The sequence below is a fragment of the Sceloporus occidentalis genome, unplaced genomic scaffold (assembly GCF_023333645.1).
Source record: "Sceloporus occidentalis isolate IW3139 unplaced genomic scaffold, rSceOcc1.0.p SCAF_7, whole genome shotgun sequence".
Taxonomy (NCBI): domain Eukaryota; kingdom Metazoa; phylum Chordata; class Lepidosauria; order Squamata; family Phrynosomatidae; genus Sceloporus; species Sceloporus occidentalis.
The window spans coordinates 98,343,623-98,367,821 of NW_028316987.1; the positions used below are offsets into that span (position 1 = coordinate 98,343,623).

The 24,199-nt window shown below is 48.5% G+C and overlaps 2 protein-coding genes across 2 annotated transcripts; both read right to left on the reverse strand.

Moving 5' to 3' along the window:
• Window positions 1-1,358: 1,358 nt before the first annotated feature.
• LOC149310256 (uncharacterized) lies at window positions 1,359-9,097 on the reverse strand. The gene is made up of 17 exons (XM_089531491.1): window positions 8,780-9,097; window positions 8,614-8,676; window positions 8,445-8,507; window positions 8,269-8,339; window positions 7,216-7,294; window positions 6,916-6,971; window positions 6,580-6,631; window positions 6,451-6,501; window positions 6,258-6,322; window positions 5,663-5,741; window positions 4,387-4,442; window positions 4,231-4,312; window positions 3,023-3,156; window positions 2,798-2,927; window positions 2,526-2,695; window positions 2,320-2,406; window positions 1,359-2,214 (listed from the first exon to the last, which is right to left on the reverse strand). Exons 1-16 carry the CDS (start codon window positions 8,804-8,806, stop codon window positions 2,325-2,327), a joined length of 1,260 nt encoding a protein of 419 aa, XP_089387617.1. The 5' UTR covers window positions 8,807-9,097; the 3' UTR covers window positions 1,359-2,214; window positions 2,320-2,324.
• Window positions 9,098-14,310: 5,213 nt separating this feature from the next.
• On the reverse strand, window positions 14,311-15,599 carry LOC149310257 (uncharacterized). Its single transcript, XM_089534040.1, has one exon. The coding sequence runs from the start codon at window positions 15,535-15,537 to the stop codon at window positions 14,311-14,313; it is 1,227 nt and encodes a 408-aa protein (XP_089390166.1). The 5' UTR covers window positions 15,538-15,599.
• Window positions 15,600-24,199: the final 8,600 nt, after the last annotated feature.

A 24,199-nucleotide genomic window follows, 5' to 3' on the forward strand; every position in this document is an offset into this window, starting at 1 on the left:
GAAGTGGGGAAAGAAGGGAGGGAGGAAGGAAGGGAGGAGGGAAGGAAGAAAGGAAGGTGGTAGAAAGGAAGGGAGGGAGGGAGGATGGGAAGAGGGATGGGAGAAAGGAAGGAAGGAAGGAGGGAAAGAAGGAGGGAAGGAAGGGGAGAAGAAGAAGGAAGGAGGGAGGGAGAGAAGTAAGGAAGCAAGGAAGGAAGGGAAGGAAGGAGAGAGGGAGGGAGGGAAGCAAGGAAAGGAAGGAAGGTAGCAAAGAAGGGAGGGAGGAAGGAAGGAAGGTGGTAGAAAGGAAGGGAGGGAGGAAAGATAGAAGAAGGAAGGGAGGAAGGGAGGAAGGAAGGAAAGAGGGAAGGAAGGAAGAAAAGAAAGAAGGAGGGAGGGAGGGAGGGAGGGAGGGAGGGAGGGAGGGAGGGAGGGGAGAAGCAAGGGAAGGAAAGAAGAAAAGAAAGAAGGGTGGGAGGAAGGGAGGAAGGAAAGAAAGAAGAAAGGAAGTTGCTAGAAAGAAAGGGAGGGAGGGAGGATGGGAAGTGGGAAGGAAGGATGAAGGGTAAGGAAAGTAGGTAAGAAGGAAGGAATGATGGAAAGACAGAAGGGAAGGAAGGAAGGAAGGAAGGAAGGAAGGAAGGAAGGAAGGCAGTAGAAAGGGAGGAAGGGAAGGAGGATGGGAAGAGAGAAGGGAGGAAAGCAGAAAGGAAAAGAAGGGAGGGAGGATGGAAAGAGAGAAGTGAGGAAGGAAGGGAAGAAAGAGGGAAGGAATGATGGAAAGAAAGAAGCAAGGAAGACAAAAAGGGAAGAAGGAGGGAAGGAGGGAGGGAAGGAAGGAAGGCAGTAGAAAGGAAGGGAGGAAGGGAAGAGAGAAGGGGAGGAAGGAAAGAAAGAAAGAAAGAAAGAAAGAAAGAAAGAAAGAAAGCGGGAAGGAAGAAGGGAAGAGAAGGAAGAAACGAAGGGATAGGAAGGAGGGAAGGAGTGATGAAAAGAAGGAAGGAAGCAAGGAAGAGAGGAAGGAAGGAAGGAAGCAAGGAAGGTAGTAGAAAGGGAGGAAGGAAGGAAATAGAAAGGACGTATGGAGGGAAGGAATGATTTGAAAGAAAGAAGGGAAGGGAGGGAAGGAAGGAAGGAAGGAAGGAAGGAAGGAAGGAAGGAAGGGAGGGTGGAAGGAAAGGAGGGAAGGCGGTAAAAAGGAAGGTAGAGAGGAAGAGTGAAGGGAAGGAAAGAAGGGATGGAGGAAAGCAAGGAAGGAGTGAAGGCAGGAAGTAAAAAGGAAAGAAGGAATGAGGGGAGGAAGGGAGAGGGAGAGAGGGAGGAGAAAGAAAGAAGGAAGGAAGGAAGGAAGGAAGGAAAGGAAGGAGGGAAAGAAAGAAAGAAAGATGGAAAGAAAAAAAAGGAGGAAATGAAGAAGGAAGGAAGGAGAAAGAAAGCTGGAAGGGAAAGAAAGAGAAGGAAGGAAGGAGGGAGGGAAGAAAGAAGAAAGGAGGGAAGGAAAGGAAAAAGGAAGGAAGAAAGTATAAGGGAGGAAAGAGAAAGAGGAAAAAGAAGAGGAGGAAAGACAGGAAAGAGGAGGAAGGAGAGCCAGGGGAGGAAGGAGATGAAGGGGAAGAGGGAAAGGAAAGGAAGGGGAGGAATGAGGGAAAGGGAGGGGGGAAAGGGGAAGGAAAGAGGGAAAGGAAAGAAGAAAAGGAAAGAGGGGAAGGAGAGAGGGGAAGGAAAGGGGAGCAATGGGAGGCAGCAGGTGTTTCGGGGAGCCCATACGACTGACCAGCAGTGTCAGGAAGGGGATGGTGGGCAGAGGCTGCTGGGAGATGTAGTCCTCTCTTCCTTCCTCCCTCTGGCTTCCTTGGCAGAGTGGGGATTTGATGCCAACCAGCGCTCAAAGAACCCAGCTCGACTCTGGCAGTTGAAGCCCCAGAGCTCCATCCAGAAGGGGCTTTGGCTGCTAGCGTTCACCGCCACTGGAACCTGGGACCGGTGGCTCGACATGGATGGGACATTTTAACCCTGGGGAGAACTGGGATTGTCCCGCCCCAAATGGGGAAATGTCCGCGCCCAGCGTCCGAGTGGCAGCCGCGTGGAAAGGCCGCATGATGGCATCCTTGTCTTCACCCAGAGCAGCAGGGAGCCCCTTGTCTTCTGGGACTTCTCTGGCCTCGGCTGGAGGCTGGGGATGGAGGTCCTTTTGGGCGGAGGCACGGCGCAGGTGGAAGCGACGTCTGTTCAGTCCTGCGGAGGGAAGGAGAGATGCCTTTTATTCGTGAGTCTTCCCTTTTTAAGGGAAAGCCATCCCCCAGAGAAAGAGAGAGAGAGAGGGAAGGAACCCAGACTCACCGCATTCATAGGGAGAGGAGCGTGATCTTCATGCTGTTCACCAGGTCCAGCTTCTGGAGCAGGATTGTCAAGATATCAATTACTTCCCTGCAGGAGAGAGAGAGAGAGAGGGGACAGAAAAGAGGGTTGGTTCAGGGTTGGTGTGTACATCTGGGTCTAGCCCCACTGGCCACTCCTGCCCCAGCCCTGCCTTGCAACCAACGGACCCTGGGATCAGGCCCGTTTTGGCCTTGTCGATGGTCCCGTGCTCCTTGAGTTGGAACTGTTTGATCAAGACATTGGCCAGGGTCACAAAGTGGGCCTCCAGCCAGTACTTCAGGCCCTGCATGGTGCTGTGCTCCGTTACAATGGCCCTGATCCCTCTGAGCGCCTTCACCTGAGGAGAGAAGCAGGTTTTCTGTAGGAGGGTCACCTGCAGATGGGAAACTACCTTGGGTTTCCTACCTTGTGGATGAGCCCTGCCAGGGTCAGCCCTTACCTTGGCCAAAGGCAGTTCCTTGCTGTAATGAATCTGGTATTTATTCAGTTTGAGAAAGAAGGTTTTCATGCAGATGTCTAGGTTGCACTCGGGTGAAGAGAAGACTGCATAGATGAACTCATCGCAGGCCCTAGAGAAAGGGAAGGAGAGCCAATGGCATCCCTGCCAGACCCCCCAGACCCCGGGAGCGAAATGGGGGGCTCCTGGGAGGAGGAAGCCGCCTACGTTTCCTTTGAGTTCAGGAAATGCTCCAGAAACAAGTCCAAATAGCTGGATGCAACAGCGTTTGCAAGCGACCTCTTCAATTCTCTGGAGCCGGTGAGGTAGGTCTGGCACATCTGATGTATGTCCGCCTCTGTCTGTCAGGAGAGAAAAAGACAGCAGCAGGGGAAAGGAGGTGACTCCCGTTGGATGTGACAAGCCTTGGGAACGTGTCCTGCCTTCCTTCCTATCAGGCCTGCTCTCTAATGTGGGTTTTGGGTTGGATAACTCTAAAAAGAGGGGGAACCTATTTTCTCTCAAAGGTTTTAATGCTCATTTCGTTTTCTGGTCTCAGAAAGACAAGCTGCATCAAGAATTCCCAGACCATTATATTAGGAAGCCATTGCAGAGGACCTGGAGCAAGCGTCAAAGCAAACTGTTTCCCAAAACCCCAAAGCGGCCTTTTTAAGGAGAGGAGCCTAGCTTCCAAAACATCCCAATGAAGGAATATACAAACCTTCAAATAAAGGACTGGCAAATAAAACTTTGAGAGATGTATGAGATGGAAAACCTAGAAGCTCTTGGCAAGAAGATTGGAAGGAGGCAGTCCAGGATTGGGAGGGAAACTGGACAGATGTAATAATAGTAATGATGATGATAATAATAATAATAATGGACTAATGATGAAGAAGGGAACTCTAGGAAAGAGGAATGAAGGGCATGTCTAACAGGATAGAAGATGGGATGAATATATTCTAGTATAGAGAAGAGGGGAAAGGAAAGAGGAAGAGAAGGAGATTAAGGGACCAGGAGGGTGGAAGGGAGAGAAATGAAGGAGAGAGAAGGGATCTTGAGAGAGAAACACGCAGAACGAAAGGAGAGAGATTGATAGGGAAGGAGAGAAAGTATGTGAGAACGCAGAAAAGGTAAAAAGAGAGAAGGATCTGAGTAAGTATGAAAAGGGTCAGGAGGATGTGAGAAGAAGGCCAGAGGAAGCAGGAAAGAGCTTTCAAGGAGGATATAAAGGTAAGAGTAGGGTTTAGAAAGACTGAGGAGGTGAATGATGGGCAGAAGGAATTAGGGAAGGAGAAAGAAGGGGAAGGAGAGGAAAGAGATGAGCGGAAGAAGAGCAGGTGAGACAGAAATGTAGGCAGAAGACCAAAGAGGAAAGGAGTGGAAAGAAGAGAGATGAGCCAGTGTTTCTTTAAGGGTCTCCTTCCTTCCTTCCTTACCAGGGGATTGCCACTATGATGCCCATGAAAGTCCTGACCAACAAGCTGTTCATCAGAGCTGCTCTGCTGAGGTTCTGGGACCCTGAAACGGAGCAGGAAAAGGCCATGAGACAAATGCACCGCTGGTCTTTCGGCCCTTTGGACAGAAGACCTTACCTGTCTGTCCTGGGCCCAGGATCAGCCTCTGGGGGACAAGGGCCGGCGCTTGGATCCTAGGAAGAAACAGAGGGGGAGAGAAGTGAGAGGGAGAACATGGGGTACAAGGGGGTCTTCTTGGGGTGGCCCTTTTGTTACCTATGAGTTCTTCAGAGTTCTTTAGGGTGGAACCATGAAATGCACATTATAGAGTTGGAAGAGACCCCAAGAAGGGCCCTGACCCAGTCCAACCCCATTCTTCTGCCATGCAGGAACTCATCACCAAAGCATCCCCATTGACAGATGGCCATCCAGCCTCTGCTTAAAAACCTCCAAGGAAGGAGACGCCACCCAAATCTCCATTGATGGAGTCTGTTCCACTGTCAAACAGCTCTTACTGTCAGGATGGTCCTCCTAATGTTGAGGTGGAATCTCCTTTCCTGTAGTCTCTGGAGCAGCAGGAAACAAGCTTGCTCCCTCCTCAACATGACATCCCTTCCAATATTTAAATAGGATGGGAGACACCTGGCTTAAGGAGACTTATACCTGTGAAAGGCATCTAGGAGTCCTAGATTAGACCACAAGTTGAATGTGAGTCTACAGTGCGACGCAGCAGCAGTTAAAAAGGCCAATGCGATTTTAGGCCGCATCAACAGAAGCATAGTCTCTAGATCAAGAGAAGTCATAGTGCCACTCTATTCTGCTTCGGTCAAGCTCCACCTGGAATAGCCCTGTGTCCAGTTCTGGGCAAAATAATTCAAGAAGGACATTGAGAAATTGGAGCCATGTGTCCAAAGGAGGGAAAGGGTCTGGAAACCATGAAGCCCTTTGAGGAGAGACTTAAGGTGCTGGGGATGTTTAGCCTGGAGAAGAGCAGGTGAAGAGGTGATATGACAGTCCTGTTTAAATATTAAAGGGATGCCCTACTGAAGAGGGAGCAAGCTTGTTTTCTGCTGCTCCAGAGAATAGGACCCGATGCAGCAAGGGAGGCAAGGTACAGGAAAAGGGATTCCAGATCAACATTCCTTCCTTAGAGTTCTTTAAAGAGAGGCTGCATAGCCATCTATCTGTCAATGGGCCTGCTTTGATAGAGAGTTCCTGCATGGCAGAAGAAGTGGGTTGGACTGCATCAGGGCCCTTGGGTTCTATGACTCCCCTCCTCCCCATCTTTTCCTTTCCCTGCGGCCCCCATTGGGGCTTCCTTAACTTCATGGTCATCGTATTAAGATGAAAGAAGAATAGATTTGGACAGAATTTGGACAGAAAAGGGGGGAGAAAGGGGAGACTCTTCAATTACCGTCAAAGAGGAAATACTCTCTAGGCCAAGCGTCTCAGGGATGGTCTCCTCTGCATTGGTCACCTGTGGTTGTGGCAAACTGAAATAGAGACAGGAAAAACATATCATCCTCATCATCCCTCAGTCACAGTAAGAAGGAAGGAAGGAAAGAAAGAAAGAGGGCAGGAAGGAAGGAAGAAGGAGAGAAGGGGAAAGAAGGGGAAAGGGAGAGAAAGAGAAGGAAGCAGGGAAGAAAGGAGGGTGGGAGAGAGAGAAGGGTTCAAAGAAAAGAATGAGGGAGAGAGGGAGGAAAGAGGTGGAAAAGAAAGGGAGGGGAAAAGAAGGAAGGAAAGAGGGAGGGAGGAATGAAAGGAAGGAGCAAGGTAAAAAAGGAAGGAAAAGAGGAAGGAGGGGAAGGAAAGAGAAAGGAAACAAGGAAAGTAAGAAAAAGAAAGCAAAGAAAGAAGGAAGGAAAGAAGGAGGGGATGGGGAATGATAGAAGGGAAGGAAGGAAGGAAGGAAGGAAGGAAGGAAGGAAGGAAGGAAAAAGACCATGAAATAACTGGGGCCAGAATGAAGTTCTGGAAAAGCCGCTTGGGGGGACATAAGGACTCACCTGTCTGAAGCAGGTGTAGGATTAGGCTCTGCTTCTGCAGGACAGGGATCATGGCTGCCCAAATCCTATAGATAAAGAGAAGTGAAAGAGAGACCATGGGACACAAGGGGGTGGCCTTGGGCTGGCCCTGACCCTAAAAGTCTCCCCCCCAGTTTCCCCCTTTTGTTACCCATGAGCCCAAAGAGTTATTCACCTTCTCCCCATCTTTTCCTTTCCCTGTGGCTTCCATCTCTTCATCGTTTTCCTAGCAAGGAAAAAGAAGAATGAGTTTGGACAGTCCTCCAATAAAGAGGGAAAAGGGGGAAAGGACTTTATTAATTACCATCAAAGAGGGAAGGCTCTCTGCCTCAAGCATTTCAGGGATCCCTTCCAAACTGAAACACAGACAGGAATATGATATCATCATCACCATCATCATCACCCTCTCAGTCCCAGTAGGAAGAAAGAGGGAAAGAAGGAAGGAAGGGAAGGGAAGGGAGAATGATGGAAGGGGAAGGGAAAGTAACAAGGAAGGAAAGAAAGACAGAAAAAACAAAGGAAAGAAGGAAGGAAAGAAAGAAAGAAAGACAGGAACAGGCCATGGAACAAAGTGGAAAGACCGCTTGCGGAGACTTCTTCATTCAGTCCCCATCCAGGACCCAAACGGAGAAGACCTTACCTGTCAGACCTGGACCCAAGATCAGCCTCTGCAGGACAGCCATCGCTCTCCGAATCCTACAAAAGAAGGAGAGAAGTGAAGGAGAGTCTATGGGCCACAAAGGGATGCTCTTGGGTTGGCCTTGAGCCGAAAAGCCGTTCCCTAAAAAGGGGGAGAAGGGAGACGCGTCCGCCCCCAGTTTTGCCCCTTGGTTACCCATGAGTTGAAAGGTCTATTCCCCTGCCATCCTATGAAGATAAAAGAAGAATGACTTTGGGCAGAAAAGATGAGGAAAAGGGGGGGATGCCTATCATTCCTTACCGTTAAAGAGATACAACTCCGTGATGCAAGTGACTCAGGGATGTCCTTGTCAACATAGCTGACCTTGACATCTGGGAGACTGAGAGAGGGACAGGAGAAAGAGATTGGTATTATTATTGACCATAAGGATATTATTATTTCCTTGCCCATAGAGAAACCCCTCTGGCCCACAGAGAACCACTGGGGAATATTTGCCCATAGAGAAACCATTCTGGCCCATAGAGAACAACTGGGGAATATTTGCCCATAGAGAAACCATTCTGGCCCATAGAGAACAACTGGGGAATATTTGCCCCTAGAGAAACCACTCTGGCCCAGAGAGAATCAGTGGGGAATATTTGCCCCTAGAGAAACCATTCTGGCCCATAGAGAACCACTGGGGAATATTTGCCCCTAGAGAAACCATTCTGCCCCATAGAGCCTCACTGGGGAATATTTGCCCACAGAGAAACCATTCTGGCCCATAGAGAATCACTGAGGAATATTTGCCCCTAGAGAAACCATTCTGGCCCATAGACAATCACTGGGGAATATTTGCCCATACAGAAACCATTCTGGCCCATAGAAAATCACTGGGGAATATTTGCCCCTAGAGAAACCATTCTGGCCCATAGAGAACCACTGGGGAATATTTGCCCCTAGAGAAACCATTCTGGCCCATAGAGAACCACTGGGGAATATTTGCCCCTAGAGAAACCATTCTGCCCCATAGAGCCTCACTGGGGAATATTTGCCCACAGAGAAACCATTCTGGCCCATAGAGAATCACTGGGGAATATTTGCCCCTAGAGAAACCATTCTGGCCCATAGGGAGATATTTTCCCATAGGGAAACCATATTTGGCCGCCCAGAGCATCATTGAAGAGCACTTGTGATGGGCAAGTATTTTGTAATGGTTCTCTATGGAAGGCATGCTTTCTTTTTGGGCAAATACAGTACAGTCCTTTGTTTTACTATGTCCCAGAAGGAAGAAAGGAAGAAAGGTTAGAACAAGGAAGGAAGGAAAGAAAGAGGACAGGAAGCAAGTGAGCAAGGAAGGAAACGAGGCCTTACGCTGGACAATCGTCCTCGTCCTTTTGGCGCTTTACGCATTGGAACATCAAACAGAAAGGTTTCACGGCGGCCTGGAAGCAAAGTAGAGAGACGATGAAGGAGAACCAGGGGAGAAGAGGAAGGGGCACCATGGTTGTCCCCCCACCGCTTGGCCTTTCCCTTCGGCCCTCACTCACTTTGACGCGGTCCTTGAAGCTAGGCCTGGTCAATGGAGGAGGCTTGATATGTTCCCCAGCGGCCTGGAAGCAAAGGAGAGAGACCATGAAGGAGAGCCAGGGGAGAAGAAGAAGGGGCACCCTGGCTGTCCCCCCACCGCTTGGCCTCTGCCCTTCGGCCCTCACTCACTTCCAAGCAGCCCTTGGGGTCAGGCTTGATCCGTGTAGGACGCTTGAAATGTTCCTTGATGGCCTGGAAGGAAAGGAGAGAGACAATGAAGGAGAGCCAGGGGAGAAGAAGGGGCGCCCTGGCTGTCCTCCCACCACTTGGCCTCTGCCCTTCAGCCCTCACTCACTTTCATGCGGTGCTTAAAGCCAGGCATGGTCAATGGAGGAGGCCTGAGTCCTGAGTCCAGGCCAAGGAGCCTCACAGAAAGCAGCCGCTGGTCTCCAACAGCCGGGTTCCAGAATGGAGTCAAACAGGTTCCAGAGCAGATACGGAACCTTTGTGAGGGAAAGCAAGGCTAGATAGAGGGTTCTCTGGGCTTTGCTGCCTAGAAGCCCTGAACATGCTCCAGATATAACAGTATTCCCTGCAAAGATAGTGATATTCCCTCCATAATAAGCCTCCCTTCAATGGAGGCATTCACTGAGTAGTCTTTGGTGAGGAGGAGGAGGAGGAAGAGAGGCAGCCCTGGCTGTTGGGGCCTGATAGCATTTGGAAGGGGTTCTGAGGCCACCGTCCGTCATCAGCATTGAAAATAGTGTTTACATGTATATTAAATGCCAGGATGATGATAACGTTTAGATAGCATTAAATCCACCTTCGGAGTGTAGTGGCGCCTCCTTCCTTGGAGGTCTTTGAGCAGAGGCTGGATGGCCATCTGCTGGGGATGCTTGGATTGGGAGTTCCTGCATGGCAGGCCCTTGCGCTCTCTTCCAACTCTGATTCTAGGATTCTATGAAGTGTATATTAAATTAAACGTAAGGGAAGCCTTCTGACTCGCCTCTTGGCTTTGCTCTTAGGCTGCAAAGGCAGGCTTTTGCTGGGAATTTGGGTTGTGTAAGGTTTTGGGGCCAGCCTTGCAGGGCTGTTGTTTTCTGAGGGTGGGACCACCTTTGGGGAAATTGCTCTTTTCAAATTCTCTTTTCAAAATGGAGGGAGAAGCCCTGAAAGTGCTCCTCTCTTCGAGGCTGGAAGGGAAAGGGGAGTCCATCTGGGGAAGGAAGAGCCAAGCCAGATTCCTGGGAGAAGAGGGGGAAATGGGAGTTTTCCTCTTCCCATCATGCTCAGCGAGGACTCATTTGCATGGCCACGCCCCCTGCGAGTCTGCTTGGCTGCTTTATTCTCCCTCTCCCCGCCCCAGAGGAGAGAGCCGCGTTGCTAGGGGCAACGGGGCCGGTACATCGCACTTGGAGTGCGGTGACGTCATCAGGAGGCGCCCGGAGTTTCCCGTGTGGCTAAAAGGCCCCCAATCAGGGCTGCCTTTCCAGCTGCCTGAGTCGCCGTCCCCGGGTCATCATTTCTTTCCCCTTTTATACATAAAGGGCCACAAGAGTTAACATTGTTGTAGTCCCCCTACAGCCCCCAGAAGGCCAGGTTTGGGGGGATTATGGGAGTCATAGTCCCAGACAAAGGGGTCTGGCTCCTTTTTGGACAGAGCTGGGTTGGAGCGGGATGGAAAGAAAGAGTTACTTTTTAAAAGGGGGGACTATAAATCCCAGAATGCAGCTCCTGGAGGTTCTGGGAAATGTAGCCCCTCCAAAGTAACTTTTCCAAGCTCCAAGGTAGTCTGAATGGAGGGGGGTTCTGAGAGTTGTAGTTCCAAAAAAGGGGGGCAGCTGTTGCCTCTAAAGTAAGCAGAGCAAGGAGGGGGAGTTACTTTTAAGTGGGGGGGGGGACAATGAACCCCAGAATCCCCTTCCTCAGGAAGGCTGCAGGTGGTTATGGGACTTGTAAAGCCCCCTCCCCTCAAAGTAACTTTTCTAAGCCCTAGGAAAGCCCATTTCATAGACTGAGGGATTCTGGGTGTTGTAGTCCCCCCAAAGTGTGTTGGCCTTTGCAGAGCAAAGAGGAAAACCTATGGTCTAGTTGAGCGGAAACTGTAGGTCCCAGAATCCACCCCTCCTCCTACGGTTCTTGGAGGCTCTGGGAAACATGAGCCCAGAAAAGTAACTTTTCCAAGCTCTGGGCTGAACCCTCCAGAAGGGAGTTATAATCTCTTTAAACGCAGAATTGCATGATGGACAGGTTTGGGACCTCTAAGCAAACATGACTTTTAAAAGGCTTTACCAATACTTTAAAGTAATTAAAGCATCTTTCTTCCTGCCTCCCCAGGAAAGGATGTCAGTGGCGGAGAAGGCGGAGGAGAGGGAAACCACCTGGGAAGCCGTTCCCAAGCGCTGCTTCGCCGCCTGCAAGGACGCATCCGGACACGGGAGCTGCAGAAAGCGCGGCCCAAAGGCACCGTTTCTCCGAAACCCAGGCGTCCAGAGAGCAAGGCCTTGCAGCCGGAGGACGAAAGTGGTTCAAAGGACGTGTCCGGAAAGAAACAGCGGCAAGTTTGCAGAAAGGGGGAAGAAGAAGCAACAGGAAGATGACAATTTGGCAGAAGCGGACGGAGGTGAGGTTGCTTTTGCTGCTTGTTGTGTGAAACGCGTTGGCGTCTCATGGCGCCCCAACATTGGGCTGCTTTTCCCCCAAAGAGGCTGCCGTTTTGTGTGTGTGAGGGGTTCAAAGGTGGGCTAGTGACACCCTGCATACACACAGACACACACACACGATAGATACCATAGCCAACAAAGTGCATTTGTTCAGTGATTTAAACACTGGACAAGGATGCTGGGCAACTGGGGAAACACAGGAAATGTCCATGAAAAATGGGAGGGTGAGTCTGTCATTCAGAATGATTGACGTTAAGGACAAGAAGGGGCTGGGAGGCTCAAACCAGAAATAGAACAGAGTTGGAAATGAGTATCTCTAATGGTCATCCAGACTGTGCTTAAGACACAAGAGAGTCCGCTGCCCCTGTGAGGTAGTCTGGTTGACTGCAAAGAGAGAAATGGGGAAAGCTTGAGGCAAGTAAAGAGTTGTAAAAAGTAGATAGACTACAATGAAGGGAGAAAGGGGGAAAGACCTAGACAAGAGAGACTGATGGAAGGGTTAGAAAAGGGTAATATCTTGTGGTCATCCAGACTGACCCCTGGCCAGCTTACTGGAAATGTCCAAGGATGACCCCCCCCCCCGATAGACTACAATGAATGGAGAAAGGGGGAAAGACCTAGACAAGAGAGACTGATGGAAAGGTTAGGAGTTAGGCTTTAGGGCAAGGGTAGGCCACCTTTTTGAACTGGGGGCCGGGTTGCTGTCTCTCAGACAACTGGGGGGCCGAACCCTCTGAGGGTGGGGCCGCGTGCCAGGGGTGGAGCTTCCACCCTCCAGGGGGTGGGGCTTTTCCTGCTCCCTTTCCCGACCTCCAGCTGTCTAAGAGACAGCTAGAAGTAGGGGGTGGGATTGGGAGAGGGGGTGACAGGCATGCACCTGCCCTTCCTTGGCCCCCAGCTGCTTCTCAGAGACAGGTGGGGACCAGTAAGGGCCCGTGAGGGGCAGGAGCAGCAGGCGTGCAGCACCTGCTCCTTTCCTCGGTGCTTCGCCAGGCCTGAGGTGTCCTCCGAAGGACACCTCAGGGCTACCGAAGTCCCGTGGGGAGGAGGAGGTGTGTGCCCGGCCTCTCCTCCTCTGTCCCTTCCTTCGGCCAAACGGGCTCAAATGGGCCCTGTCAGCCGAAGGGGAAGGAGACGAAGGGAAGGGCTTGGGCACCCGTCCCAGGCCCTTCCCTTCGGTTCTTCACCTCGGCCGAAAAAAGAAGGAAAGGCCGCCAGGGAGTCCAGAAGGGTGGACTGCCAGGCCCCAGGCTCCCTCCGGGGCCCTTCCTCCTCAAGACCTCCCTCTGGAGAGAGAGGTCTGGCGAAGGAAAGGCCCCTGGGGAGCCCAGGATGATGCCCTGCCAGGCCCCGGGCTCCCTCAGGGGCCCTTCCTCCCCCCTCCGGAGAGAGAGGTCTGGCGAAGGAAAGGCCCCCGGGGAGCCCAGGATGACGCCCTGCCAGGCCCCGGGCTCCCTCAGGGGCCCTTCCTCCTCAAGACCTCCCTCTGGAGAGAGAGGTCTGGTGAGGGAAAGGCCGCCAGGGAGCCCAGAAGGGTAGCCTGCCAGGCCCTGGGCTCCCTCAGGGGCCCTTCTTCCCCCCTCCGGAGAGAGAGGTCTGGCGAAGGAAAGGCCCCCGGGGAGCCGAGATTTAAATCATGGGTTAGATGGATATTTGATATATGATGAAACAAAATTGGATGGGAATGCAAAGAACCATTTAATTAGGAAAGCATTGCTTAGAACATGGGAGCTATCTAGAAAGAAATGGTGCCCATGGATCCCATTACGGACATCTTCAAATGATGCTTTGTTTGAAAGAGAAGATCTGAAAGAAAATGAATGGGTGACATAGGAAAATATAACAACGGTTGAATTGGGGAAAGGAGGATAAAATCTCAAGAAGAACTGCAAAAGGAAGGATATATATGAAAGTGGTTTGCTTATAGACAGTTAAAAGAAAGGTTTCTAATTGATAGTAAGCATCTAGGAATTGGCTCAGATGAACCTGAATTAGACCAAATAATAAAACAGTTCCTGATTAGGAATCCTGAATTAGAAGATGAAACCGTGAAGGAATATATGATTGAATGGGCTAGAGATTTAAAAGACCTTTACAACTACATTCTTGGGGGAAATTATGGCAAAATAAAACAAAACACCCCCCAAGAACTGAGATTAGAGAAAACCTCTACAAATCAAGGTATAAATGGTCCCTTAGTCCTCATAAAGTATCTGAAATGTACAGTCATAACCCTAATAGATGTAGGAGGTGCAAAAAGGAGGAGATGGGTAGATATTGACACTGTTGGTGGCAGTGTCCTAAGTCAAAGTTATTCTGGGGAAGAATAGATCAGGACCTGAATTAAATGTCTACCTTCTGAATCTGAGAGATACCTGGAATTTGGGGGAAGAGAAAGAAAAGCCTTTATTCTCTATGATTATAGCGGCAAGAACTGTCTTCGCCAAAGATTGGAAAACAGAGGAGATCCCTACAATGGAAGCATGGAAGTGTTAGATATGTACGAAATGGACAAATTAACTGCTCTGATAAGCCAAAAAAGGCTGGAAATGTTTGATAAAGAATGGAAGCCTTGGAGAAAATACCTGCAAAAAGACCTTCAGGGAGAATTAGTTACTGCTTTTGAGGATGATTAATAAAGGAGGGAAAACGTTGAGCAGGATTTTAAACAGTCTCTGTTTAAGGTATCGTTAGTTACGATGAGTAGAAATGGAGATTCAGGAATACAAGGTTTATAAGCTGATCCTAATGACTTTTCTAGTTGTGATATAGTTTTTGTTTACTAAGAGTTAGTATGATACATCTATGTAAGGGATAGAGTGCCCTCAGTAAGTATTAGGAAGTGTCTAGAGTTAAAGATAGCAGGCATAATCTATGAAGCGTCATGAAATCGGTCCTCAGTTCTGCAAGATATATACAGATTATAGGTAAAATTGGGATGGTTTAGATGTTGTTGTTTTTTGGAAATGTTGTTTTTATTGTCACTGAGTGTGAATTTTAAAATTTAAATGAAGTTTAATATACAAAAGTACATCTTACAAACAAATTTGCTACTTCAGCTGTTTCAAAACCATTATACCATTACAAAACATTAAACATTATAAAACCCTTGTAACTATAAATCTTCTCCTTTTACTTTTGTAATTACACTTATTTCAAATCTTTCAAAACCCAGAATTTACATCCTGATACATAAATAATCTAGATCCGAAACTCACATGCTTTACATAAACATATGACAAGAGTATATGCGCAATGGATGCCATTTCTCAGGTGATGTGGCCTCCGTCAGCCATGGCCAGAACTTCCTCCATTTGTTGGAGGACATCCTCCCTCGTTCTATTACACTCAGAGTCTTTATTTTGCTCAATACAAAACGGACAGCAATACTAACATCTGATTGCATTTGTGTCACTAACTCTTTCTTTCTCTGGAAAACCAAAGCCAGCAAAACATACAGATTGACCAGTCTAATTGTTGACCAAGGGACTTCCCAGAATGAGTCCACCGTCCCCCCTTTGTGTCCTCTCTTCCTTTTCCTCTCCGGCCTTCGACGCGGTCCTCTGACCTCTGACTCCGGCTCCAGTCCAGAGGCCACCGCTTCCCAGGGCTGACCGGCTAGGTCCGGCCAGTCCAAAGCAGCGGCCACCTTCTCCCAAGTGTCCTTGGCCGAGGGACAGTCCTTTATAAAGTGTTCTGTGGTCTCTTTGTACAGTTTTCCAGTCACACAAGATTGTTTCTGACACAACAGTCTAGGACACATTTGCTCTGCTTCTTTCAGCCAAGGCTGATTCCCCTTTAAACAAGATATTTGGTGGTAAAATCTCCATCGAATGTCCCAGAGACCGAAGGGGACCCTCCGGTCCGTGAAACACTCGATGCTTTGGGGCCATTCTTTTAAATAGAGTGACAACTGGTCCCTCTTGGTGTCCTTTTCCATCTGCGGCTGAAAGAAGACCACCCTCACCATTTCCCAATACACAAAACCCTTCAAGGTCCTGATGCATCCCGCCTTGGTCCGAAACCACTCTGCCAGGACTTTGTTCTGCTGAATCTGCCCATAGACCTCCCTGAGGAAGTCGGGGCCGGCTTGTTTCATGGCGGCCGTCACCCGGAAAGGCACCGGTCCTTCCTCCCGCCACCATTTCTCAGCCCAGCTCTCTCTCACCCAGTGATCGGCAAACAGGGCCAGCCACCCTTCCAGACTAGATCCATGATGAAACCGTTGGCTGAGTTTCCCAAAGTTCTGGCTGAGGAAAGCTGAGAGGAACCTGAGTCTCAACGCAGGCAAGTCTAACCCTCCTTGTTCTACTTTCCTATAGGCCACGGCCCATTGAGCCAGAGGAAAAAAGGCCGTTCCCCAGAGAAAACGGAAGACCAGTTTCTCTGCCTCCCCCAAAACCTTTTGGGGAGGAGGATACACTGCGGCCAGAGTCAAGGCCTGCGGCATCAGGTAAGTCTTTATGTACACTGCTTTCTGGTAAACATTTAACTGCCACGGTTTCCATCTATCAAAACACGCCTTTATTTTTTCCAACCAGAGATACTAGTTCTTTTCCCACCCGAAAAGTTTAATAGAGAACTTCAAACCTAACATTTTGTATTCCTCTAATTTTTCAGACTGTTCGCATTGCTCCTCCTGAATCCTACCAACAACTTCTACTGGAATCAAAATTAAACTTTCCTCTTTTCGGGAAAAGGAAATCAAAGAGCTTTTCTGCAAGTTTATCTGAGCCCCTGAAGCTTGCTGATATCTCTCAAAAATAGCCATAGCTGAAGCTATCTCCCTTCGATCGTTAACAAAGAGGGAAATGTCATCCGCATGGGCTGCGTATTTCACCTGCTCAACCATAGAAGCCTCTATGGGAAAAGGCATGACTCCTCCGCTGGGATTCAGGGTGACCCTCAAACCCTTGATGCTTTCTTCTGCCTGAATTTGGCAAAGGACCGAATCCAGAACCAGGACGTGGAGGAGGGGGCTCAGGGGGCAGCCCTGCCTGACCCCCGACTTCAGCCTAATCGGAGTCCCCCTGTGTCCATTCACCTGAGGAGTCACCTGCGCCTTCAGGTAAAGCAGTTGGAGATACCTGACAAAGCGGATGGGGAGACCCCTCCTTGCCAGCACTTCCCACATAAACTGATGGTGAACCCGATCAAAAGCCTTGGCCTGATCCAAGAGCAGTATTTCCCCTGTTTCCCACTTGCCTTTCTGGGCCAAATGAAAGACCTCTCTAAACAAACACATAGAGTCCACCATAAAGCGCCCTGGAACGGCACTGGTTTGGGAAGCTAAAACGATTTTGGGTGCTATTTTTGCCAGTCTGTTATTCAAAACCTTTGCCACAATCCTGTAATCCACGTTTGTCAAAACGATCGGTCGCCAGTTTTTGGGCAAAGTCAAATCTCCTTGTTTGGGAAAGAAAATCAAAACGCCTTGATAAAAGGAGTCTGTCAGGCTCTCTCTAGACAAGAGTTCATTGATGACTCGGGTGAGAGGGGGAACCAGCCACTTGGCAAAGGCCTTGTAAAAGCTCCATCCCAGTCCATCTGGTCCCGGAGCCGATTTGCCCCTTCCCTGGACAATGACCTCCTGGACTTCTTTCTCTGTCACTGGGGCCACCAATTCATCCCTGTCTCTTTGAGTCAGCCCTGGGTACATTTTGTCTTGGATATTTTGGGGCACATGTTCTAAGAAAGCCTTGCTTTTCTCCCTTCCTATTTCTTCCCCTGCGTATAAGTCCCTATAGAAATCCTCCATCACTCCCAGCATTGCTCTGGGGTCCCTCCTGACTGGGTCCTGCTGACTGTGCCTCAAGCCCCCCATGACCACTGAGGCTTGAGGGGCCTTGGCTCTGGCCCAATCCTCAATGTCCACCACTGACCCCTTGGTCCTGAATTCTTTATGGTATTTCTTCTTACGTTTCTGCTTAATTTGAAATTCTCTTATTACACTTCTGGACCATTCCAACACATTTTGGTTTACTGGAAGGCCGTTGTTAACCTTGTAACGGCATTTCAAGAATTGGTAGACTGCTCTCTGATAGCCCTGCAAATCTTTCCTATTGATAACATATTCGTAATTTTGGCAAGTCTTCTTCAGGACTTTTTTGGCTCTCTCCCACCAGACAGACAGTTCTCCAACATAGAGATCCTGCAGCGTCAGCATATTTGCCAAGACGCCCGCAATCTCCTCCTTGCAGCCGGCGTTGCCAAGCGTCTTTGGGCAAAGCCTCCACAGAGGTTTCCCTCTGGAGTAAAGCTCCAAGCCCAAAGCAAACTGCATGTGAAGCATGGCATGGTCAGACCAAGGAGTGACCGTCACTTGGCAACTCAAGGCCTTCAGTTCGGCAGGGGCTCTGATCCTGTCCAATCGACTAGCTCTGTCTTTCTGATACCAAGTGAATTTGCCTCCCTCCAGTGAACCATATTTATCCATAAATGCTTTTTTGCAGGGAAGAGGGAAAAAACTGAACCGATTACTCACTTCCAAGGCTTTATCTTCTAAATTACGATCTGAGAAAAAGGTCTCCAAAAGTCTCTCCTCGGGTGTTAAAGCGGTTGACTTTTTCCCCGTTTTGCCTCGATCGACATAATTTGAATAATCAGATAGTCTGGTTCTATTATTAAAATCCCCTACAACCAATAAATGCCTGTAAGTAGCACAATACCCTTTCAAATGAGGCCAAAATGCTTTCCGTTGCGATGCCACCACTGGGGCATAAAGCCCGCAAAGCCGGAAAGGAGTCCTTTCTTCCTTCCCATCCTTCGAAATCCCCAGCAAAGTAAAATCCACAACCAGCAACCTGCCCGGTAAAGCCTCCAGGACAAAGTCAATCTGCAGGTCCTGCCTGGCTTTAAATAAGACCGCCACGCCTGCCTGGTGTTCCTCCCCATAAGACCAAATGGAGGGTCCTTGCGTCCAGAGTTTCTGCCCCTGGGAGCGTTGCTGCTCGCTCACCAGGTGGGTCTCTTGCAAGACCACCACGTCGTGCGCCATGGTTGCCAGAAGAGGAAGGATCTCCTGCCGCCTGTCGGCCATCCTCAGCCCTCTCACGTTCCAAGAGGTGACACCATGATTAATCTTGGCTTAACATTACCTTAACCCTGACTATCAAAACCCAAATAATCATTACAATGTCAAGACTAATGTCAATATTAAACATTTCCATAACCATTAAACAGGTAATTGATTTTCTTTCCCAAACAAAGACTGGCATTGTTTTTATATTTCTTAATTTTGTTAATTTTGTAATTTTAATTTTAGTTTTCATTTTGAATTTGACTTAATTTTAATGTAATTGTAATTTTAAATTTGACCTAAATTTAATTTAATTCAATTAAACTACATTCAGATAAATTCTTTCCAAATAAAGGCTTCCCAACCATTCTAGTCTTGTTTGTTCTCTCCAGGATTCTCAGTCCTCTGGTCCTCCGATTCCAGCTGGGTCCTCTCTACCTCCTCCGGGGCAACCGGAGGTGTAGCCTCACCAATTTGGGGGGAAGGGGAAAGGGGTGTGGAGACAGGGGTTGGTAAAGAGGACACTGGGAAGGTGGAGACAAGGGCGGGAGCACTGGAAAGAGGAGGAGGAGGAGGAGGAATGCCTCCGTCAGGAGCCAGGGGTAGAAGGGGGCAGGAAAAGGGTTCTGCATCCGTCCCGCAAGGCTCCACCAATCTATTACCAGATTCCTGTATTGAAGCTACTGTTTCTTCTGAAAACAACTGCGGTGAGTTCTCCGATGCTTCACTCAATGTGTTCTCTGCTAGTACTTCTGCTGGTACTTCTGTCCCTATTGGTTCAGCTGCTACTTCTATCACCATCGTTTCAGGTGGGTCTTTAGAAGGATCTTCAGGACTTTGGTTTGGGGGGGTCAACCATCTGCCTCACCTCCATCTGCTCTGTTCCTCCTATCACCTTCTCCCCCTCCCCTTCACTCCTCTGTGTGTTATGTTCCTTTTGTTTTTTCTTCTTAGGGGTCTTTGGAGTCCTTTGCCCCTTCAATTCCTCTGTCTGCATGGGTTGTCTATCTGCTACCTCCTGGACAGCTACCAAGACTTCGCTATCGGTCAAGAAGGATCTCTTCCAGCAGGCCTTTCCAGATTAACCATCCCAGCCCAGGTTCCCAGGTTCCCTGATTCCCTCATTCCTCCCGTGGCCCCATCTTAGTGATGGTTGAGGATCAACAGAGGGATATCAGGGTTTTTAGTTTTTAATTGTTGTTTTTATGCATTGATATTGTGTTTTAATATGTTATACTGTTTAATACTGTCTTAAGGGGGGAGGGATAAAGTGTTTTTAATTGTCATATTTTATATTTTACTGTTGTTAACCGCCCGGATTGGTTTGCCAGAGGGCGGTATACAAATAAATATTATTATTATTATCATTACCATCATTATTATTATTATCGGTGGGCTCCTCATTGTCCAACCTGTTCTGACCCTCTTCTTCATGCACAAGAACATGAAAACTATTGTTCTCTGTGACTATCTGTTCCTGGGGACCCCTCCTCTCCTGTGGCCTCCCTTCTTCTCCTCCTGCCCCTCGTCTGCGCAATACATTCCATTCAGCAGCTATAGTGAGTCTGTCTTCTGCAGTTTGTCTTTCTTCCCTTGCAAGCAATGGGTCGCTAGGCCTGCCCCTGTCCTCCTGCTGCTCTGAATTTGGTAACTTCTCTCCCCTCCTTCTGAAGTTCTCCCTCAAATCCCTTGTCTTCTCCTGGACCTCTGCCCTTTCTTTTCCTGTTTTGTCTACTTGCTGGGCCTTCTCAAACACTCTCGCATCTTGCTGGTTATAATATGCCTGAGGGCACCAAAAGTAAGTGTGACCCAGTTCCCCACAAAAGTTGCACTTGATGCTGCTGTAGCACGCAGCTGTCGGGTGGCCCCTGGTGCCGCACCGTGAACACAAAGGAGTGGTGCACAGGCGCCTCTGGTGCTCATAGGACCCACATTGGAAGCAGGCCTGAGGTTGGCCACTGTACCTGGTGATCCCTCTATCAGCCCCTAGGAAAAAGTACTTAGGTATCTTGCCATGCCTGTACTCAGGGTCTTCATTTTTAAAGGAGACTACGCATCTGTATTCCCCTGTCCAGTAGCCTTGCTCATCTTCCTTTTTATCTGGCCCTGTCAGGATCGTGGCGTATTTAGACACCCACCTCGCTACGTCTTCAGCAGGGATAGTAGTGGTTCTGAAACTTATAGTCAGAACCTTGGTATCACCTCTAAACAAAGGGAACATCTCATATTCCGACAGCAGATCCGGGTTCAGACGTTTCACCCTCTTACAGCTAATCCAGAAATGCCTGTAAACTCTTTCAGATGCTAAACATACATCTATTTCTGTAGATCCCGGAAGCTGAATCACTGCCACAATATCTTCCCTCTGAGCATCCAATGTGTCTTTAAGAAGTCGCTTTGAAATATAGGCCCGTGACCCTTTCTCAGGGTCTGACCCTAAATATTTAAACCGTATTACAAAGCGTGCTCTAGGGTTTCTTACATCCGAGGCTTCACTAAAGAACCGGTCAAGGTATGTCTCTTCATCTGCCGTCATGCTGGAAGACCCTAACTCTCCTTGTCTTACAGCGCCACCGTCCCCTCCCGCTATACTGGCATATGTCCTCCCTTCCTTTCTCATTTCTTGCGGCTTGTCACCCGGCACCCCGAGGGGTCCTCCGGATGCCAAAGTTGCAGAACCCTGCGGTGCCTCTCTGTGAGCGCCATTGCCATGTGTGCGATTGCCCTCCTTCTCCTTTGTGTGTCTGTCTGGCAGAGGGTTTAGACTTACGTTCCCAATCTGTGAGTCTTTGTTAGTTTCCAGGTCCAATCGAGGCCTTGCCGAGATATGACCATTCTCAGCAGCATCAACATTTTCTAGAAGCCTTTTCTTCTGGACCGTTGGTACCTTGGTTGGCAAGGATGGGTTTTTCCGTTGTGCCCGGGAAAGAACACCAGCCAAAACAGCAGTACCTTCCATCAAGTTGTCTCCAGCCCCAAAACCCTGACCCAGTGAATCTGGTCCCAGGGCTGTTCCCCTCTAGGTTTCTTCTTCGTTTGAGAAGTGGAAGCACTGTCCTCTAAATCCGAACTGCTGACATCACTCAGCGTCCTTCTTTGCCTAGTGTTTCCCAATCCCTCTCCTTGCACCTCCCTCCCTTCCCTTGCCGCCTCCTTTGTTCTCTAACCTCCCTCCCACCATGGCACTCACCCCCAGGACAGGAGTCAATGGCAAATGTCCTTTGGAGCGCCGCTCGGTCCGCAGACATCCTTCTGTCAGTTCTGGTTCTTTTGGGGTCTCCATTTTCTTTACAGCTCTACCTGCTCAAGTTCCTTTAGTTTTTTCTTCCATCGGATCAAAGCCTGACTGTTTAGCAATTTTTGCCCGTTGTCTCAGGTCTGCTACGACGTTTAAGAGCCACTCCATCAAGGCCTCTCTGGACACCATTTTCCCCTCGTTGTCCACTTGCGCCCAAACCGGAGGTTTCTGGTTCTCAGGGGTGCATTCCCAGATTCGATGGATCTCTTGGAAGGTTTTTATCAATTGGGTCTCCTTCAACCAGTCCGGTAATACGATGAGAGACGTCTTGGGTTTCCTGCCCAATAGCAGGCGTTGAACAATGTCTAAGGCTAGAGTCCTGGCATAAGACACTTGTTCCTGAGAGTCGGGCACCTTTAATCCCGAAAGTACAGACTTCAAGAGAGGGAAACCTTTCTCCAAGAGCCCCCAAAGTTTGTCTCTGCTGTACTTTTTTAGGCTGGGCAGGCGATGGCTCGATGTCGGCAGGGCAATATGAGCCACCGCATAGCCCCAGAGTTTCAGAGTGTCATACCTATCGAAGTCCTTTGGCAAGATGATATCGGTCACTTTGTCCCACCGCGTATGGAGACATTCAGTCCAGGCTGCAGAGATCTGCCTTTCTCGGGAGAGCCTCTTCTGCTGAGAAGCCTCCGAAAGGGTCTTCTCCCGATCCGTCTGTTCCCCTTCCTCCTCCACGCTTTGGAAATCCGTGTCATATTTATAGACCAGGTACTCGTTAGTGACTTGGTCTTCTGGACCAGGGCCCCGGTTCCTTTTATTGGCTTTCTTCTTATCCCTTTTCCTCTGGGCTTTGTCCTCAGGGCTTTCTTCCTCCTCTTCCTCACTGCTGGTCTCTGTGTCACTGTCACTAGTTGCAGCCAAGGAAGAGATGCCAGAGAACTCCATTTCGCTCTCCCTTCTTTGTTCAAAGGAAGGACCTTCCAGGCTGTCTGCTTCCTTGCTTTGAGAGTCTTTTGCGAGGTCAATGGAGTCCCTGCAAGGTGTACTTCCTGCAGGCTGCGCACCAGAAGCCTCTTCTCTTCCTCCAATGTCTTGCCCTTCAGGTCTGTGGGAGTGGGCTTGTTTTCCTCTGGGAAAAGGAAAGAGGGATGTTCCTTCCTCCAGAAGCCTCTGTGGCCTAAGGGGAGAACGATCTCTATTTGCACTCGGACAGTCCTCCTCCAATAAATCCCTGCTTTGGGCTTTTTTCTTCCTGCCGCCTTTGAGTTTTGTCTTTTGTTTGGTATTCTCCTGCTTTGTCTTCATGGCAGATTGTTTTAATAAATGCCTTTTTCTCATGTTATAATCTTGTAGGTCCTTCTTAGCATCCTGATTCCACTGAGTGATGCTGAATATAATGTCCAAAATGTCCTTTTTTTCCTCCTGTGTTCTGTCTTCTCCAGATTTCAACAGGAGAGTGTTGCCTTTTTCATTCAGCTCTACCAAAGCTTCAGTCATTTCATCCAAGCCCAGATTTAATTTACAGTAAAGTTCACTCAAAAGGGGGTCTCTTTTCAAAAGATCTGTGTTTCTTTCTGACTCAGAAAAAACAGCGTCTGAACCCAATGTTCCCCTATGTGCAAATGTTCTCCAATGTTTCCTTATGGGCAGGCGTTCCCCAATGTTTCCTTATGGGCAAATGTTCCCCAATGTTTCCTTATGGGCAAATGTTCCCCAATGTTTCCTTATGGGCAAATGTTCCCCAATGTTTCCTTATGGGCAAATGTTCCCAATGTTTCGCTATGGGCAAATGTTCCCCAATGTTTCCCTATGGGCAAACGTTCCCCAATGTTTCCCTATGGGAAAGTGTTCCCCAATGTTTCCTTATGGGCAAATGTTCCCCAATGTTTCCCTATGGGAAAGTGTTCCCCAATATTTCCCTATGGGAAAGTGTTCCCCAATGTTTCCCTATGGGAAAGTGTTCCCCCCTGATTGCCTATGGGCAGCCGTTCCCCTATGATTCCCGAGTGGTATGTGTTGCCCAATGTTTCTCTATTAGCAAATGTGTTTTGAACTCATGTTCCTGTGGAAAAACAGTCTGAACAAAAAATCCAAAGAGAACATGTAGCATCTATTGTACACTTTTTAAAAGGGCCAAGAGATAGTGACTTTGTTTTATGGAGTGCCTTCATGTTCTATGGCTGCCTGGGAGAACAGGGTCTTCTTCCCTTCTCTCTTGTAATTCCAATGCATGGGATGTTTACTGTGCGTGATCCTAGGAGTCCTCTGGACCCGTTCTGTACTTGATGTGTGTGTATATATCTCCATACATGATGGTTACTTACCGGAACACCTTTGGAAGAAATAAAGCACACTTGATGTGACATTAATTGCTTTGTTTTTATTGTCGTTCTGTGTCTGTCATTAATCTGCATGCGGTGGCCGAAAGGCTTTGGACTCAATGGCATTTCAGGGGTCCCTCCAATTCTAGGCTGCTCTACGGAAGTCATTTACAGGTGAAATGTTGATTGTAATGTATGATTTAGTTTGTTGGGGCAGGCAACAAATAAACAAATGTTTATTTCATTAATCATTTAATTAAATTATTATTATTATTATTATTATTATTATTATCATTATTTCCTTAATTGGTGAGTGTAACATCTATTTTGTTTATTACTTATTAAGTGGGTGTAATATTCATTTTGATATTTACTTTGTTGGTGTTTGCAACGTTTATTTTATTATTTAGTTGCTGGGTGAAGGTTTTTTTTTCCATTTATTATTCACTTTCTTGGTGGATTCCCCATTAATGTTATTTATTATGTAATTAATTGATGGAAGAACTTCTTAATGTATTATTTCCATAGTTGA